The 18,242-nt window shown below is 41.1% G+C and overlaps 1 protein-coding gene across 3 annotated transcripts in view; it reads right to left on the reverse strand.

Annotated features, from left to right (window-relative positions):
* Nucleotides 1-3,286: 3,286 nt before the first annotated feature.
* Nucleotides 3,287-18,242, reverse strand: part of LOC123747058 (protogenin B) — a 246,712-nt gene continuing 231,756 nt past the window's right edge. For 2 of the 3 annotated variants that reach the window (XM_069317379.1, XM_069317380.1), the window contains 3 exons: nucleotides 13,509-13,640; nucleotides 6,665-6,769; nucleotides 3,287-3,834 (listed from right to left, as the gene is read on the reverse strand). In XM_069317379.1, coding sequence (XP_069173480.1) covers nucleotides 3,430-3,834; nucleotides 6,665-6,769; nucleotides 13,509-13,640 — 642 coding nt within the window. In that variant the 3' untranslated portion in view covers nucleotides 3,287-3,429. The remainder of the gene's footprint in view (nucleotides 3,835-6,664; nucleotides 6,770-13,508; nucleotides 13,641-18,242) is intronic. The other variant, XM_045729049.2, reaches the window with a different exon arrangement.

Consider the following 18,242-nt stretch of genomic DNA (forward strand, 5'->3'; position numbering starts at 1 on the left):
GACTTCTCAACAAGAGAGAGTAAACAGCAGGTCCCTGCCCCACCTGACCTGCGCCCTCTATGAGGTAGAAAACATGTGCATGAAGCAGGGCTCTTCCTCTGCACAGTCCATCCAGCTGCACCCTGGTCCACTCAATCACTATAATAATTCTATACTGAACAATCATTAAACTCATACATATAAATTTCTGGCAAAAGGTTCATATGTACATCAGACATTTTGATAAGGTGAGGTATATATACATATATAATAAAAATTCTGAATCATACTTTTTAGCATAGTTGTGTACTGTGAGCAGTTGTGGGCCATCATTTTCTGGGTGGCTGGAAGTAGAGTGCAAAGTATCCCTCACCTGAGCCGCTAATGTTGGCACCCTTTCTGCTAACAAAACTAACTTAGCAGCGAGATAAACATAAGTTCATAATAATAATAAGGACAATATTCATCAGTGGGCAACAAATACGTATATTGGGTATCTCCGCACGCTGTCATTAACTGGAGCTCCACACAGTAACTGAGGTAAAAGCCTGAGCTATGTTTCTTACTTGGGAGGAAGGGGGTTCGCATCACTCTGCACAGCCAATCTTCTGCTCTTCAAAGCCACCCAATTACCACATCCCAGTTCTAGTCCTAGGCTTTGATACAAAGCCAAGATGGTTTTTAATTACAGCTGAGAGCAGTGGTCTGACTGCACAGAGTGTTGCATGGTTGACTTATTACAATCTGTACAACTGCAGATTGAGAAAAGCACTGAGACTGTTTCAATAGTCCTACTAGGGATTGAGTTAACCAGTGTATATAGTTAGTAAATGGAATATGATTTGTACTAAATATTAAAATAAGTCTTATGTATGAAACTCCCATCTCAGACAGTCAGCTACGTCATGCACGCAGGAGAGCGACCAGGCTGAACCCCCACCCTGACACTGCAGGAAGGCTCCAGCATTCACCAATGGTGCCACACTGATACCAGGACCTACCCTAGCAAACACACACCTTTTGCCCTGAATTTTTGAACAATTTCATAAGGCAAATTAGTTCAAAAGGCTGTTCAAAAAGTATTTGAAAACTTTCACTGGTAAATGGTACAAACAAGTTATTTTTTATTCTATTCACAATTTAAAATTAAAAGGTTTTGTCTGAAGACAGCCTGAGAATTCAATTGATTGCATTATCAACACTTCTAGTAGTATGATTACAGCAGATTATCAGGGCTAAACAGATGGCCATGAGTGGACTAGTGGCAATGCACTGGGAGGAGAGGTTAGCCCGGGCTCTTCACTGAGAGGCGGATGACACATGTACTACTCAAAATTGCTGCCAGTCAGTCAAAAACACAATTGGTAGTCAGCATTAGCAATGACTTAACATAAAACAAAGACAGATGAAGCTCCTCAATGTTTCGTTCATCCCGAGTGCCCGTACACTATGCTGCAGCAACTGTCACATCACACGCAGAAGTAGGCAATGCAGTCATTCACCGTCTGCTAGTGCCCATTACCAACCTTCTGCTAAACTTGTAATCACTAATTGGCGGCAATTTCGATAAGTACCACAGCACCACTAATCAGAAGTCTGTATGGAATGCAATGTGAATTGTGGGTGAAGGATCAAAATGATTCGTTTAAAAATTCATCGCAAAGTTTTGGATGGTAGTTTAAATCATACCACATAAACAAATGTAAATGAAATATTATATATATATATATATATATATATATATATATATATATATATATATATATATATATATATATATATATATATATATATATATATATATATATATATAAATATATATATATATATATATATATATATATATATATATATATATATATATAAATATATATATATAAATTATATATAAATATATATATATATATATATATATATATATATATATATATATATATATATATATATATATATATATATACATATATATATATATATATATATATATATATATATATATATATATATATATTAATTAGAGTTAAGTGGAACGCATGATGTAATATGACAACTGATGCTCATGACGTAAGCTTATGCCAGTCTCTCACGGAATTTATAAATCAATAAATATAAATATGGGGGAACTCATTACTTGCTAAAATGTTTTCTTATATATAATGAGTAAAGACATATTTTAAGTAACAAACCCATGTATTCAAACACATCAATCAGTTGGCATTATTGATGCTGCGTCATTCCAGTGTATATCTAGTATATAGGCCTGAGTGAGTATTACCTTGTTAACACTGAATGAACTTTGGCTATTGCAATTTGAAAACTGCATTCTTTGTAAGAAACTGGAATTAGCTACCACATTTTTATTAAATATTATATCACAGTAATTTATTAACTGAGAACAGCACGCTGAGAATTATTTTATCATTAGATAAGAGTCTACATCAGAGTACTTTGAAAGCTACACATGATTTTCAGTTAACTTTGCAGAACAATATATGTTAGATCCTTCACCCACCATGAGGACTAAACCTGTAGAATTGTTCAGGTAGCTACTGCAATGATGTATGCGCTGCATGTGTTCTTCCTGCAATTTGTAGATGCTCTTGGTATGATTCTCCCTGAATTCAGACTGTAATGATTCAACAGTAAAAAAACAAAACAAATGTTATAACGTGACTGCTGCCTAAAATTGATTTATGCATAAAGTATTAATAACCCATTACTCTTGTACTACTGTATGTTATATAAACAGCAGACAAATTAAATATATCAGAATCAAAGTTGTTTTACAGTCTTATCAAAAGAGGTGAGAAGAGATTACCATCCCTGATACAAATATGGCAAAACACTGAGGTTGTGAAGACGTGAGAGGGATCTTTGGGGCTGTGGTGATGGTTGTGGTGGTGGGGGTAGTGGGGGAAGGGGTGGAGTTGCAGGCATGCCGTTATTTGCCAGGATAATCCCTGATACCTTGTTGTCAGAGAAATGAGGGAGCACCCTGGACACAGCTCTCGAGTCACATTTTACAGATAAAATGAGAGGAAATATAATCATTTTGTACTCCTTTCAATCAGTCTCGAAAAGTATACTATACCGTGACTTGTCTGTCAGGGAACACTGAGCCAAAACTGTGTGACTGAGAGCCATATCCACAATGCTTACAATGTAAACACCAAACAACAACTAGCTGTTAGTGGCTACAGTGGGGTGCCTGACCCAGCCCCGCTCATTTGATGGTCTCAAGTACCCACACTGACAACATTTGTACACTTGGGTCAAGGCACACGCATCAAGTCCACTGTGGGCTGGATGGGCACGGTTGCCACATACCACCGCAGCAGCTGGGCCAGGCCTTGTATACGTATGAATACCCGCATCAGACCAGAGGAGTGTCTCGGTGATAGGGGCCTGCGAGGGAAGGTAGATGGGAATTAAGCCCAGGAACCATTGCAGCTACTGCACCGTTGTCAGTGGGGGTCGCGGGGACGATGCTCTCGTTGCACCTGTGTTGTGTTGGGGGTGGTTGTGCTGGTGTGGCTTGTTTACATGGTGATAACCTGTATCTCCCACCACCATTGTTGCATCCTGCTCCATTCCCCCTTCACTGTCACTCAGAGTTGTGAGGTTGGTAAGGTCAGCAAAGTCTTCCTTAGAGGCTACACTATGATTGTGTTGGAGTATTGGTGATGGGGGTGATATGCCTGAAGGAGACTGGCTACACTGTTCTCCCACACCAACTTGCTTCCCCGACTCTTGGTGATGGTTTTGATGGGCCTTGGAAACTGCACTCCTGCTTATGGAACCATTACTGCTGCTTGCACAAATTACGAGCCGTTCATTTTCTTCCTCTGATCCGCTCTGCAAACAAAGTTAACAATTAGTAACTTAAGAGCATTATCAAATGTATAGATTTTTACAAATAAGGTTAATTGTCCACTTAATTATATTACTATAATGTCAGCACAGCTATTTTTAGCTTACACAGCAAGATTATTACCTTTTAAATACGGTATATTTTAAAAACAATGCTACTTTTGAATAAATGCTAAAGTTGTCATTGATTCAATAAGCATATTTTATTGTATTCTTTTAAATGTATTTTATTAAGTATTATAGACATCTTACTAAATCCTAAACAAAAGAAGAGTGCCAAATAATAATAATAAAAACAAGAAAATCCACTTCGACCAATCATCAGCCAGATACCCACACCCACATACAGACTGGTTCAGCAACTCAACTGCCTGCTGACTCCTTATGTGCCTTGTGCTTTCAGCCTAAAGTCTCCAAAGGAATTTGTTGACTTATTGCGGGGAGCACGTGCAATGGGGATGAGAGCCTCTCAGGATGTCGAGGTGTTGTTTACCAACATACCCGTGGATGAAACAATCAGGATGATGATGGACAGAGTGTATTGTGATCTGGCTTGTACCCCTCTAAACATACCAGAGAGCATACTGAGAAAGTTACTCGAAGCTTGCACTAAAGAGGCACTCTTCTTAAGTCCTGATGGGCACATGTATAAACAAGTGGATGGGGTCACCATGGGTTGTCCCCTAGGTGTCTTGTTCGCAAATTTTTACATAGGTACCTTAGAGGAGAGGGTCTTAATAGACATGGAATTAAAACCTGCCATATACTGCAGGTACGTTGATGACATATTTATGCAGGTACCTAATGATGGAAGTTTGAAGCAGTTGAAGAAGGTATTCAAGCAAAATTTGATCATAAGTTTCACTTACAAGATGGAGAGCAATGGGAAGCTGCCCTTTCTAGATGTGACAGTCACAGAAAGGAATGGAGGCTTTCATGCTGCAGTCTACACTAAGGAAATGAACATAGGAATGTGCCTTAATGCTAATAGTGACTGCCCAGACAGGTACAAGTGGAGTGTTGTCAACGCCTACGTCGACCGAGCTCTCACTCTCAGCTCTTGTTGGAAGCAGGTCGACGAGGAACTCTGTAGAGTAAGGCAGATCCTAGTCAATAATGGCTTCTCTATCAGTTTATGTTGAAGACGTCATTAAAAGAAAGGTGACATACCACACAAACTCTGAAGAATCAACCAACACAACACCTGTACCTCCTATTAGATTGTTTTACAGGAACTTCTTTTTCACGGCTCATATAACGGAGGAAAGAGTTCTGAAAAATATTATTGTTAGGAATGTTATCCCCACAGACACCAATCAGAAGATACAATTAACAATTTACTACAAAAAAAAAAAAAAAAAACTACCAACCTACTCATGAAGAACTCTCCAGACACCAAACAGAATGCCTAAAAAGAGACCAACGTCGTCTATGCCTTCACATGCCCACTTGGGGAGTGTCAGCCCCAAATATCTTAGTATAAAGGCAAGACAACAACGTCTCCCTCTAGGCAATTGACAATGCACAAGCAACAGGGCTCCATCAAAAAGCATATAGTCTCCTCACACAACCAGACCATCACCAGAGACATCTTAACAAGCAACACTGAAATAATCAACAGGTATAACGATAACAGAAGACTGGACATCAGCAAAGTCTTACACATCAAAACGTCAACACCAGCAATCAACAATCAGTTAACACATAATTACATTCTATCCACCTCAAAGTAGTCAAGGTCCCGAGCCAACACAGAGACAGGAGCAGCAAGAACATAAGCTGCTTATGTTGATGCATGTAATAGACTATTAATATCCCTTATGTTATGACATTCGTCCACTTGCTCACCTCAATCACTTCCTGTATCACCTCACCCCAAGAGAATATAAGCCTTTGCAAAAGCATGGTAAACTTGTCTTTGAAAATGTTATGAGTACCGTGTAAAATACATCACTAGGCATCAGACCATAATAAATTGAGAAAATTAATTTTGGAGAGTTAATTTTTCAACTTCCCTCGACAGTGAAGAAAAACATAAGGAATATTGAGAAGATTCGTGTTAGAACCATTAACCCTTAAAGTGCGCATCACGTCATATGACGTGTTGGAAGTTGTTCCAGTCAACTGCGCATCACGTCATATGACGTGTTGGAGTACTACGCAAGATTTAAATGACCCGCGGATACACGGGGTTCACCACACCTTCATCAGGGCTCTTGTAAACAGACGCCATTTAAAAAAAAAATCGTGGGCCAAACTCCCGGGTGTTAGGCCCTCAGTATTGAGTGAGCTACCAAGCCTGACGCACGCAGCATGAGCTAACAGCCCTGCTGTTCAGCTTGTGACCACAGTATCGCCTAAAAATGCCATAATATACTTGTTCATGCTATTATGTAGCGATGATATTATTACAGAAGACCCCTGACTGATAAAACTGACCAGGGTTCTGATAATAGCAGGATTGTGGTGATATTTAGCGCTGTGCGCCATGGAGGGAGGAGTAATGCTGTGGGAGGAAGGATGGTGGCGATGTCTTCTGACTGTGTGTGGCCACCTTTTATTGTTTCAAGTCATAGCATCATAGTTTCAAGCTAAGGAAACAAAAGTGCCAACAAAATATTAGAAAGTTTTCTTTTGCGGAGTGGTAGACGGTTGGAACAAGTTAGGTGAGAAGATGGTAGAGGCCAAGACCGTCAGTAGCTTCAAAGCGTTATACAACAAAGAGTACTGGGAAGATGGGACACCCCAAGCGTAGCTCTCATCCTGTAACTGCACTTAGGTAATTACCCACAGACAACTCAGCTGTGTTTCATACCTGAGCTTCAGCACGAAGACCTGGTTCCAGCTCATCCCGGCTCCTAATATATCCATTACATCGTGGATTGTTCAACCCATTCACCCGACTGTCCGAGTAGCCTCCCTGCAAGTAAAATATTTAGTGGTCAAATTTGTCAAGTGCTTTGACAAAAGCACTTGACATCTATTTTTAAATGGATACATGAAAATGTAGATTATTCTCCATGCATTTATAAGCACTTTCCTTAGATTTCTTGTGTGAGAACCTGAAACAGTCCTCCATGGTGGTTTGGCAGCCACATAAGTGAAGAGAAGTAGTGACACAAGTGAAGCAAAGTGGTTACAGTCATATGAATGAAGTTGTCACACTAGTGCAGTGGTCATACTTATGAAGTAAAGCAGTCACATGAGTGAATATGAGTGAAGCAGTCACATAAGTGAATATGAGTGAAGCAGTCACATGAGTGAATATGAGTGAAACAGTCACATAAGTGAATATGAGTGAAGCAGGCACATGAGTGAATATGAGTGAAGCAGTCACATAAGTGAATATGAGTGAAGCAGGCACATGAGTGAATATGAGTGAAGCAGTCACATGAATGAATATGACTGAAGTAGTCCAGCCCATCCTTATAAACAAAGGCCAAAGTCCATTAAATGCATCTGCCAAACCTCCTGTTTATGAATGAAAAACGGTTTACATATGACTCTCAACTGATGACATTCGAACACTTCTCGAATAAGTGCTTTGCTGACAACTTTTGCTCGAACCACAACGCAGTAAATGCTTCATCCACATACTATAAACATAAATAATTGCCAACAGAACCTAAACACCTAACCTAACCCATGCCTAAATATGAACAGTATGCTAATAAATAACAATATTAATTTGTATTTGAGAAAATTCCTATTTTGAATGAAAAGCATGTTAAAAATGATGAACGTGTCTTTGAGGTCAACTGCTAGATGGAATAGACTTGGTGTGACAACGGGTTGAGTAGTCACGTAAGTGAAGCCAACCCATCCTCCACCATGAGAAAATAGTACTGTACACTGAATACTGCCATCATTAATAATACAGGACATTACAGTATTTAATTTATACATCTGGCAATCAAGTGCCAGAATCTTTATTGTGTACTATAATAACAAATGTTTTTTCTCTCCAATGTATGTAAATTTCATTATATAATGGGAGTTTATGCACAGTTAGGTTGTAGAGTCGAAAATATAAAAAAGAGAGGAAAGCTAAAACATCCTGCTCGAGCACATAACACTCAAAAGAACAAAGTAGCAATCCAGCTATCTAGATCATGACACTAACAAGCAGTTGTGCCATATATAACTAGTGGGAAAATGTATAAGGCAGCCACCAATAAGAACAGTCACATATGAGACCCAAGTGCACCCTCAGCGAAGCTGAAAGCTCTCAATAAGCACCTGGAGCAGGTATAGGCACAGAGTATGTTAGACAACACATAGCTAACTACTACATTCCTCCTCAGAAGTGAGGCGAATTGAGAGGAGTCAGCACGATACCCCTAGAGCACATATCTCGTGTGAAGCCGTAAACACCAAAACTCTGCTGGAGTTTAAAATACAGATAGAAAAGATCATTCAGGCAAATGGGGGGGGACCTCTGACTAGCCGCCAGCTTCCTGTCCTCGTCGAGGCCACTAGTACTAGTGGCCCTCAGGTAAATTCAGGTAAATATCTCTGCTTGGGCATGCAAAATGCAAACCAGCTCCCAAGGAAGGGAACCTGGCCCATAGTTGGAGAAAAATAATAAAGCTAGGACACAGGCAATGTGGATGATATAAAGCACAATCTGAAGAAGAGAAACAATAGCAAAGTACTTCCCCAAGCAAAACCAATGTCCCAAGAATAGCCAAAACCAAATAGCATCAGAGTGAAACTGAGAAGCTGAGAGACCAGGCAAGTCAGTAAGGGATAACTGGGACCCTGTGTGACCTGGACTGCCACCTGCTGGCAGTCCAGCATATTACTTCGGATATTTATACTGCTGAAACGATTGTTCATCTGGTTACCTGACAATAACTAATTCTCTACAAATGCTTTCAGGTAGGGTTTTGTAGGGTAGGGTCAATATCTGTTCCCCAAGCCCCTTTCACCTCATAGGGAAAGCCCGTTGAACAGATAGGAAGTCCTGGCTCCCAGTAGGCAAGGATAGAACTAGTGCATCTTCCTCAGGCTTGGCCAGACTAGCATTTGATTCAGGAAGCTAATAAAGGGGGTTCTCCCAGAAAAGAAGTCTATGTGTGCACAATATGTAATTGTGCACACATAGACTTCTTTCATGTACTCACAGGAAAAAAGGCAACTGGGGGCACCTTTGACAAGTCGCTGGATTCCTGTCCTCGTCGAGGCCTCTAGGGTTAGTGGCCCTTGGGTAAATCAGGTAAAGATAAAATTCTTACTTATTTATTGTTTCTGAGCTATATCATTTGGTCACTCCCTAAGGCAAGAACATTCTGGCTCCAGGAAAGGGCAAGTCAACGCTGGTTTTTTTGTTTGTTCACTGTGATCAGGAAATGCATTTTATCAATATTAGAATGACAAAATTTCTAGGGAACGAATTTTTTTATGAGCTCTGTTGACGTGTCAAATTTAATTACGGTGCAATACAGTGGTTATGATATTGTGTCCCCCCCCTGACATGATTGCAGTATAATAACATCAAATCTCTCAGTTACAGCTAACATTTGACTGTGGCTATTCTGTGATTTCCCGAGTTGTAGTGTTTAGCACAGTGGAAATATCAAATATTAACTGTTAAGTGAGCATATATTGGGAGCACATCATGAAAGCAATAGTTTGAGGTAACATGATATCTAATTGAGAAAGTTCTGTATGAAAGAGGTGCTGGTAGTAACTATTAATACAAAAAAATAGTAGTAGTAGTAACAATTATCATTCAACTATGCGAGACAACATGATAATACACAATAATCATATTCGTTTTCCTTGACTTCCAGTTATGGCATGTTTAGCTCCTCCAGCCTTTCCTCGTAGCTCTATTTCTTAGATTCAGGAGCCATTTAGTAGTATATCTCTGAACCTTCTATATTTTGTCTAAATGATTTTTGAAGTATGATCACTATACCAATGGCATCTGCTACAAAATGCTTGCTACATTTGTAGTATTGGCATGCTACAAAATGGTTTCCGGAACTGAAAAACAATTGTTACGAGGAGAGATTAGAGGTGTTAAACATGCCAAAACTAGAAGATATAAGAAAAAGAGGTGCTATGATCACCACTTATAAAATAATAACAGGAATTGACCAAATTGACAGAAGAATCCCTGAAACCAGTAACTTCACAAGCAAGAGGACACAGATTCAACCTAAGGAAACAAAGGTGCCAAAAAAATATTAACAAGTTTTCTTTTGCAAACAGAGTGGTAGATGGTTGGAACAAACTAAGTGAGGTGGTGGTGGTGGAGGCCAAAACCATCGGTAGTTTCAAAGCGTTATACAACAAAGAGTACTGAGAAGACGGGACATCACAAGCGTAGCTCTCCTCCTGTAACTACACTTAGGTAATTACATATTTGAGTCTCATATAAGCTATGAACAGTGTTTTTAAGCATTTCCTTTGTACATGTACCGAGGGCTATACTGAAATTGGCCTATACCTTACATGTGACCATCTGGTGACAGCTTATGGTCAAGGACCATTACTAAATCTTCTTCTGTGATTTGCATTCTTTAGTGATTTACAACATACTTTGTAAACTGAATGTGGCCTGGTCTCAATTATCCTGAATTCCACTACATTGCATTTGCTCCCATTAAATTCCATTTGCCATTAACTACTTTGTTAGTCTATTATGTTTAGATTTTTATTCTGCCCAGTTCCTTAGCATCACTTCAAACATGCTTGTATAACTCTGTATCCTTAATGTTAGATAATTTATAAGTACAATGAATATTACTAGCACTAATACTGAGCCATGTGAGACCCTACTACGGACACTCCTCCACTCTGATACATGTCCTCTAATCACCTTTTAACTTTTTACCTGTTAGAAAACTGTTCATCCATATTAGTAGTCTTCCAGTTATATTTTTATGAGCTTCAACTTCCAAGAAAATCTTGTGTGGGATTTAATGCATTCCTTAGGTCCAAACAGATGTAGTTCACCTAACTTTCATTTTTACAAAATCTTAACAACTGTTCTAAAAACAGAGTAAATTTTCCTGTAATAATACCAAACAGCCTATTTGTTATTACAGTACATTATATTATTTCTTTCAAAATGTTTCATCCATTTCAATTAGGTCTCCCATCATCAGAGACAAGAATCTTGTTAAGTCTATCGAGGTCCCCTAGCCAATGATTGACCGCTCCAAGGATGCAACCCCCAACAGTTAACTAACTCCTAGGTACCTGCTAGGTGAACAGTGGCATCACATTTAAGGAAATGTGCCCAAACATCTTGTGAGAATTGTATTCAAGACCAATTGACTATGAGCCACCTATACTACCACACTGGCCATCAGTGCGGGTCTATACTTTTAAATGATCTTCTATCACTTTTTTCTATAAATTAAGACAATTTTTGCCATTTTCCATATGCCTGCTAGTTTTTGTTGCATAGATATCTGGAAAATAATCCTTAGTAGATAGCCCCGCTCATGATAACACGTATCCAGAACCTAAGGTGATCATCCATCTGGCTCTAGTGCTTTTTTTTATTCATAAAGCCAGAAGCAATTTTTTTTCACATCATCTCCAGAAACTTTATGTTATGTTGCTAAATCTATGGTGGTGTGAACTCCTTGCCTTGTACAAACACACATTGAAACTGTTCATTCAACACATAACTCATATCTCTTCTATCACTCATACCATCCTCACTGGATGGATACATCCTCATCATCCTCACATATACATCCTCACTGCTATATCAATTACACTTGCAAGCTACTGTACTTATTTCACAAAATTTATTTCCACTGCTTATACTCTTAAGCATTCAGCCTTTTTATGCTCAAATTTCACATCCATGTCAGACTGGAAGCAGTATACAATCTCTCTGTCTTTTATTAATTCCCATACTAATTATCCGGGAAGGAGTGGAACGTTGTCACAACACAAAGGTCCAGGATGGACTGAAACGTCATCATTTATTTCACTTCACAGTGCGAGTTGTGTTATTTATTACAACTATTGATAACATGCACATCTGTTATCAGAGTTTCCCCCACACCCTTCACTATTTACCCCACTACTGACCTTCCTGTAAAATAATTTCTTATTTCTTACAGAGTCCTCATTGTTTTCATTTTTATCACTAACCATTTTACTTATAATCTTTTTACAATTATTATTTTGCACCTCTCTTCTGCCTCACATTGTTTTACACACTTTCCTGCATCATTATTTGCCAGGCACTAATTATTTTCAAGCTATTTTTTTCTCAATTCTTAATTCTCTTTTCCATTGATTTTTACTGAACTGTATTACTGTACTGTAATACTTTACTGTATCTCTCTTCCCTCCCATTGTCACCAATTTATAAATACCCACATTTACAGTTTTCATTATTTCATCCCTAATATATATACAGTATGTACAGTATGTGTATATATGTGTATATATATATATGTCGTACCTAGTAGCCAGAACGCATTTCTCAGCCTACTATGCAAGGCCCGATTTGCCTAATAAGCCAAGTTTTCATGAATTAATGTTTTTTTTCGACTACCTAACCTACCTAACCTAACCTAACCTAACTTTTTCGGCTACCTAACGTAACCTAACCAATAAAGATAGGTTAGGTTAGGTTAGTTTAGGTAGGGTTGGTTAGGTTCGGTCATATATCTACGTTAATTTTAACTCTAATAAAATAAAATTGACCTCATACATAATGAAATGGGTAGCTTTATCATTTCATAAGAAAAAAATTAGAGAAAATATATTAATTCAGGAAAACTTGGCTTATTAGGCAAATCGGGCCTTGCATAGTAGGCTGAGAAGTGCGTTCTGGCTACTAGGTACGACATATATATATATATATATATATATATATATATATATATATATATATATATATATGTGTGTATATATATAGTATATATATATTAGTCATTTTCTAATATATATAGTGTCATTAGTGTCACATTCACAATGTGTCATTAGTCACATTCTCAGCAATTTTCCCTTTTATCATTTTACCTAATCTTTCTTGAAATTTTAGAACTTCTTCAAATTTAATTCTGGTATAGAACTTCACTTGTATACAACGTTCTTACATTTAGACACTCTTTCTCTAGACAGAAAAATCCCAAGTCTACTGTTGCTCAGCACTTCATAATGATCTCAACCCACAAACATTTCCCCTCACTTCACAAAACCTTTACATCTTCTGTCACAAATATATAATTCAAACTTTATTGTTCTAATTCATCCCATTTCCTTTCCCTCCGTACAGTTTATACTTTTCCATGAACAAAATATTAAATTATATACTTGACCGAAACAAACTTCTTCTGATCCATCAGGAGATCATCAGTCCCATTTACAACTGGCATTCCCTCCTCACGTACCAACAACTCTACATTTGCTCCCCATCCTAACATTCACATCCCCCCCCTCCCCCATCATAATAACTTTCCTACAATCTACAACAATTATGTTCTCAAATTCTCCCTCCATTTAAATTTTTACCCATTCTCCCAGTTACCCTCCTCCATTAAGATGCATCTCAATCACAGTTAACACATCTGTCTTTCCATTTATAAAACTTACTTTCAATTCTCTTGCATTCCCCCCATCTATGCTATTTACATTAACTAACACACAATTTCTCAACCATTTTCACCCAAAATCACCTCCACTGCTGTTTTGCCTGTTTTCCCTCTATCACAAATGGGGGTGCAGGCTGGTAGCAACCCAAGTGCAGCAGTATCGCAGGAGGGACTCGGGTCGGGTTGTCTTGCTGCCCGACAAAACAGCACGATTCTCTGGAAACCAGAGAATCCGATTGTCAACACACTAAAAGTAGGGGCTTTGTCCAAATTAAAAAGAATAAAAACTATTATACATTAAAAAGAAAACTAGAAATGACTATTACACAGACAGAACTAAAAGAAATGGTTTACAAGTGAAGCCACCATGAGAAGGCACATCGAGACTTAGATGCCTTATTAAATATGGCATCCCACACCAAAGTACTAAAGATCTTATGAAGAAAAACCAGCATTAAATGCAATGAAATGCCTCTTTCTGGTAGGATCTTGGAGAAACCCTGAAGTTTCCTTAGGGCTCCTGTATGGCCTACCAGGAACCACAGCCAGAACTTGGCCAACTCACAAAGGCAGAGAGCAGGGAATTGTTACAATCACCAAGAAAACATCCAGAAAATAAGTGAAGCAATTCATACAACTGTATGGTTCAAAGAAAGCAAAGCACTAAAACAGCCTAATGACTCTGCAAGTAATTCACTCAAACTAGGTCAAATCCCATTAATTATGGATGGCCTCCAACAGGTGGGAGGACTATCAAGAGCTCCCAGCCTGCACATCATCACAAATTCAGTCCGTAGCTGAATGACCTTGAATTGACACACACCTGGTTAGGAGGAATAAAAAAAAACAGGGAGGTGAATCAGGGAGCCATTGAGGCCTCACTAACATTGATTTGCTGGAGGGGATCTAACAGTGGCTCCCTGAAGCTAACAAGAGAGTAAAAAGAAAACACAGGAATTACCAAGGAGGAGCAGAGTAAAAACTACATGCACAAAGATGAGACACCTAGGTGGGAAATCCAACTCTGGGAAACACAAGCCTGATAGGGACAAGGGACAATGATCAGATCACAAACACACCAGGAACCAGTTAAACCTCTAAAACACCCTGAGCTCAAATATCAGCCCATGGCATGTTAAAAACACTAAGGACAAAGCTGCAAACTTGCAAACAACATGGGCCCCAAGGGTAAACCGCAGGCTGGCTAGACCTAAAACACTATAAACAACCTGGGAGAAATGAACCTTGGAACAGAAAGTTAAAAAACCAGCATTGAATGTAATGAAATGCTATTTTCTGGGCAAGCCCAGGAGGCTCCCCGGAGCTATTCGGCTAATGTGTAATATATTAGACCAGGGCATTAATCTATGGAGTTCAAACTACCGGGGACCACGAGCCAGAACCTGGCCCCCCTCAGAGAGGTTGCAGGGAGCAATGGCTCTGGTAAAACCCCGTGGTTGGGGATTTTCTGTATCTGCCATAGACCAGTGTTAGGCACCCAGAAAGGTAGGCATAACAAAACAAACTTCACATGGTAAGAAAAGTACAAAGAAAAACTGAACAGAGAGGCAGAACTCCCTTTAATCCCAAGGAAACAAGCAAACGTCATACTCCACTGCTGCGCCGTTCGTCCGTGCAGTGCTCCCCTCCCCGAGAGGGGGAGAGGGGGAGCCCTGGACCTTCCCGCACCGGCTACCCAACACTCCAGTTTGGAAGCTAAACATCAAACAATGCGAAAAACCGCCGACCGGAGGAAGATAGGGTTGCTAAGGAGACTCCGGGGCTCACCCAGAAAATGGCGTTTCATTACATTCAACGATGGTTTTTTGTGGGGAGCCCTTTCAGCTCCCTGGAGCCACATAACCAAAGGTAAGGAAAAGAGGGACTTACCAGGGAGGTGGCCGACACATACTCCTGGCGAGTGCGAAGTCAAGACAACTAGCTGCAACCTGCTATCCAAAGCAACACAGGAATTCCCAGGAGCAGGAAAGTTAACCAAATAATATGCAGCCAGGACCCTGTTCGACCTTTAAAATCCCCACGCCTGAATATCAGCCCAGAACATGTTGCAAAACATGGCAGCCAATGCAGCAAACTTTCTAACATCATGGACACGAGGATAGACCGCAGGCTGGGTAGACTTAATAACCCTGCAGATGACCTGGGAGGCCTGAGCCCTGAAACAGGGAACGAGGAAAACCGGACCAACCCAAAGCACATCCCCAGCCACCGAAGTCAAAGCTCGCAGATGACAGTGAAGAGCCACAACTGGACACAACACATGCTGCACCCCCGGCCTGACCAACCAAGCATCAATGACCCAAGGACCCCTCCAGAAAGTTCCCATTTCGTTCTTTGCCAGAAAAGAATTAGAAGGCTGCAACTGAACATACTGACCACCAGGGCTGAAAGAGCAGAAACCCATGTGCTGGAGGAGAGCATGAAGAGCACCGATCACAAAGCCCCAGCCGAGAGATGAAACGTCCACGAACACATCGAGCGAAGTCTCAAGTAGGCGCCATGGCATTGAACCCCAAATAGGAAGCCGGCGATGCAGCAACCGACACAAGGCTGCCAAATTATGAACCCAACGATCGCGAGAGAAGAGATCCATACAGATCCCAGATCCTTCCCAGATCCATACAGTTCCTTTACGGGCGTGTCTGAAAGAACCAGAATAGATGACGAAGCCAAACACGATCCAGCAGGTAGACCAGCATGGCGAAGTTTAAACTGCCGCACAACTGCTTGAGCAACTGCCGAGTGACCTGGAACCCCCCCTTCCCCCCCCCCCCGCTCCCCCCCAGAAACAGCTGATGGGGGGACCGTAGCCTCAGCAATGCCTCCGGAGAGATATGGAAGTAGTTCGAGAGTCCCAAACAAGATCCAGCTAGGTCCAAACCTGGGACAGAACCAGACGGGACTTTTTCCAGTTTACCAGGAACCCGAGCCTGGCGACCTGTGAAAGAACCACACCCCTGGTGAGCAGACAAGAGGACTGACTGGAAGCCCACACCAGTCAGTCATCGAGGTAGACCAGGACCCAAACCCCTAGCAGACGCAGATGGGTCAACACGAACCAGGTAAGACACGTGAATACACGAAGTGCTAGATTCAAATCAAAAGGAAGGCAATGAAAGCGGTACACCTGAAGCCCCACCATGAAACCTAACCAGTCCATGAGCCCCAGGCAAATAGGAATGTGCCAATATGCATCCATGAGGTCCAGGAACACCATCCAGGCACCTGGCTCCAAAAGAAGCTGAACCTGAGACAGAGTGGCCATCTGAAATGAGGGGCAAGGAATACAGGAGATTCAGACGGGACAAGTCCAGAAAGAACCTCAGATCCATACAGTTCCTTTACGACACTGGAAACAAGCAGGAAACCCACCTGAAGGGCGGGGTCGTTACGACCATGCCCACTCTGAGATGACCTGACGAAGTGCAGGGGAAGAAGCCTGCCTTTCCAGCCCCGAACTCCCCGAAGGGGAGTTCGGGGCTGGAAAGTTCGGGGCGGGAAAGTTCGGGGCTGGAAAGGAAAGCTGCAGCAGGAGTTCGGGGCGTTGGTCAGCCCTGAACTCCCCTTCGGGGAGTTCAGGGCTGACCAACGCCACCACAGGCCAGATGACATGACTGAAAATGCACTCGAATAATGGGACCAAGTGCGAGCAAACAAAGTGAGGTGCCCCCCCCCCCTCCCATCACTCTGTAGCGAGTAAACTCACTCCATTATCTCATCTTCTTAATGGCATAACTAATTAGCACTAACTACACAAGCTATAATCCTATCCTTATTTACAGGTAACGGTTTTTCCACCCTCCTATCTTATTGTGAGGTGTAGTCACCGTATATAAGCAAGCGATTTGAGAATAGCAATGACAGGCTCACCATAGCCTGTGCTACATGGACACTTCGTTCTGAGTAGAACAATTGAAAGAACAAAAGGAAAAAGGCAAGAAGCCGACTGGCGAGCAGAGGGAGCACTGCGCCGGCCAGACAAAAAAGACACTGGGAGACACCAGTACAAAAGCTGCACCTCAAGCCCACCTCAACAACAAAAACCGAAGCCCCAGCTCAATCCCAAAACACATGTCATGACCCAAGAAAAGTAGTGTGCAAGCCAGGAAGGCCCTGGAACTCCAGAAGAGGAAAGACCGGGGCACACAGGAGGTAACCAAGGGCCTCCAAAACCCCCAAAAAAGGACCTGAGAGGAAGAAACCTCCGGAACGAAACTGCAGAGCCCAAAGGAACCCGGAATCGAACCTGGGAGACGCACAAAACACCACATTAGTCGGCAGAAATGCACCACAGAAGGGAAGGGCAAAACACATCACCCAGACTGAACCACCAGTGAAACAGCCAGAAACGGACCAAAAACAAATGCACAAAAGGAGTGGGAGCAAGCATAGCAAACAGCCGTGAGCCCACTGGGCCCAAATCCCAGAGCCCAGACCCAAACACAGACAGAAAACACAAAACTGGGTGAAAAACCAACACCCAAGCATTCCCAGATTAACAAGAGAAGTGCAGAATGCCCTAGAAGAAAGAACAAAACAGAGAAATGCCAAGGGGAGGATAAAACCTATGACGGTGAAAAAATGCCCCCAAAACACGAGCGCACACTCCCAGGCACATGTAGACAAACAGCAGAAAATAAAATGGCTACCATAACAAAAAAAGACGTGGCTGATGCAAGAGATCCAAAAACACGCCAGCAAATGTGGGATAATAAAGCAGACAAGAGGGACAAAAAAACTTACCCAGAAGGCAGAAAACCCAAGCAGGGCAAACAGCCCCAGAACTGCTCCTCCCCC

Source organism: Procambarus clarkii, chromosome 87 (genome assembly GCF_040958095.1).
Source record: "Procambarus clarkii isolate CNS0578487 chromosome 87, FALCON_Pclarkii_2.0, whole genome shotgun sequence".
NCBI classification, from domain to species: Eukaryota; Metazoa; Arthropoda; class Malacostraca; order Decapoda; family Cambaridae; genus Procambarus; species Procambarus clarkii.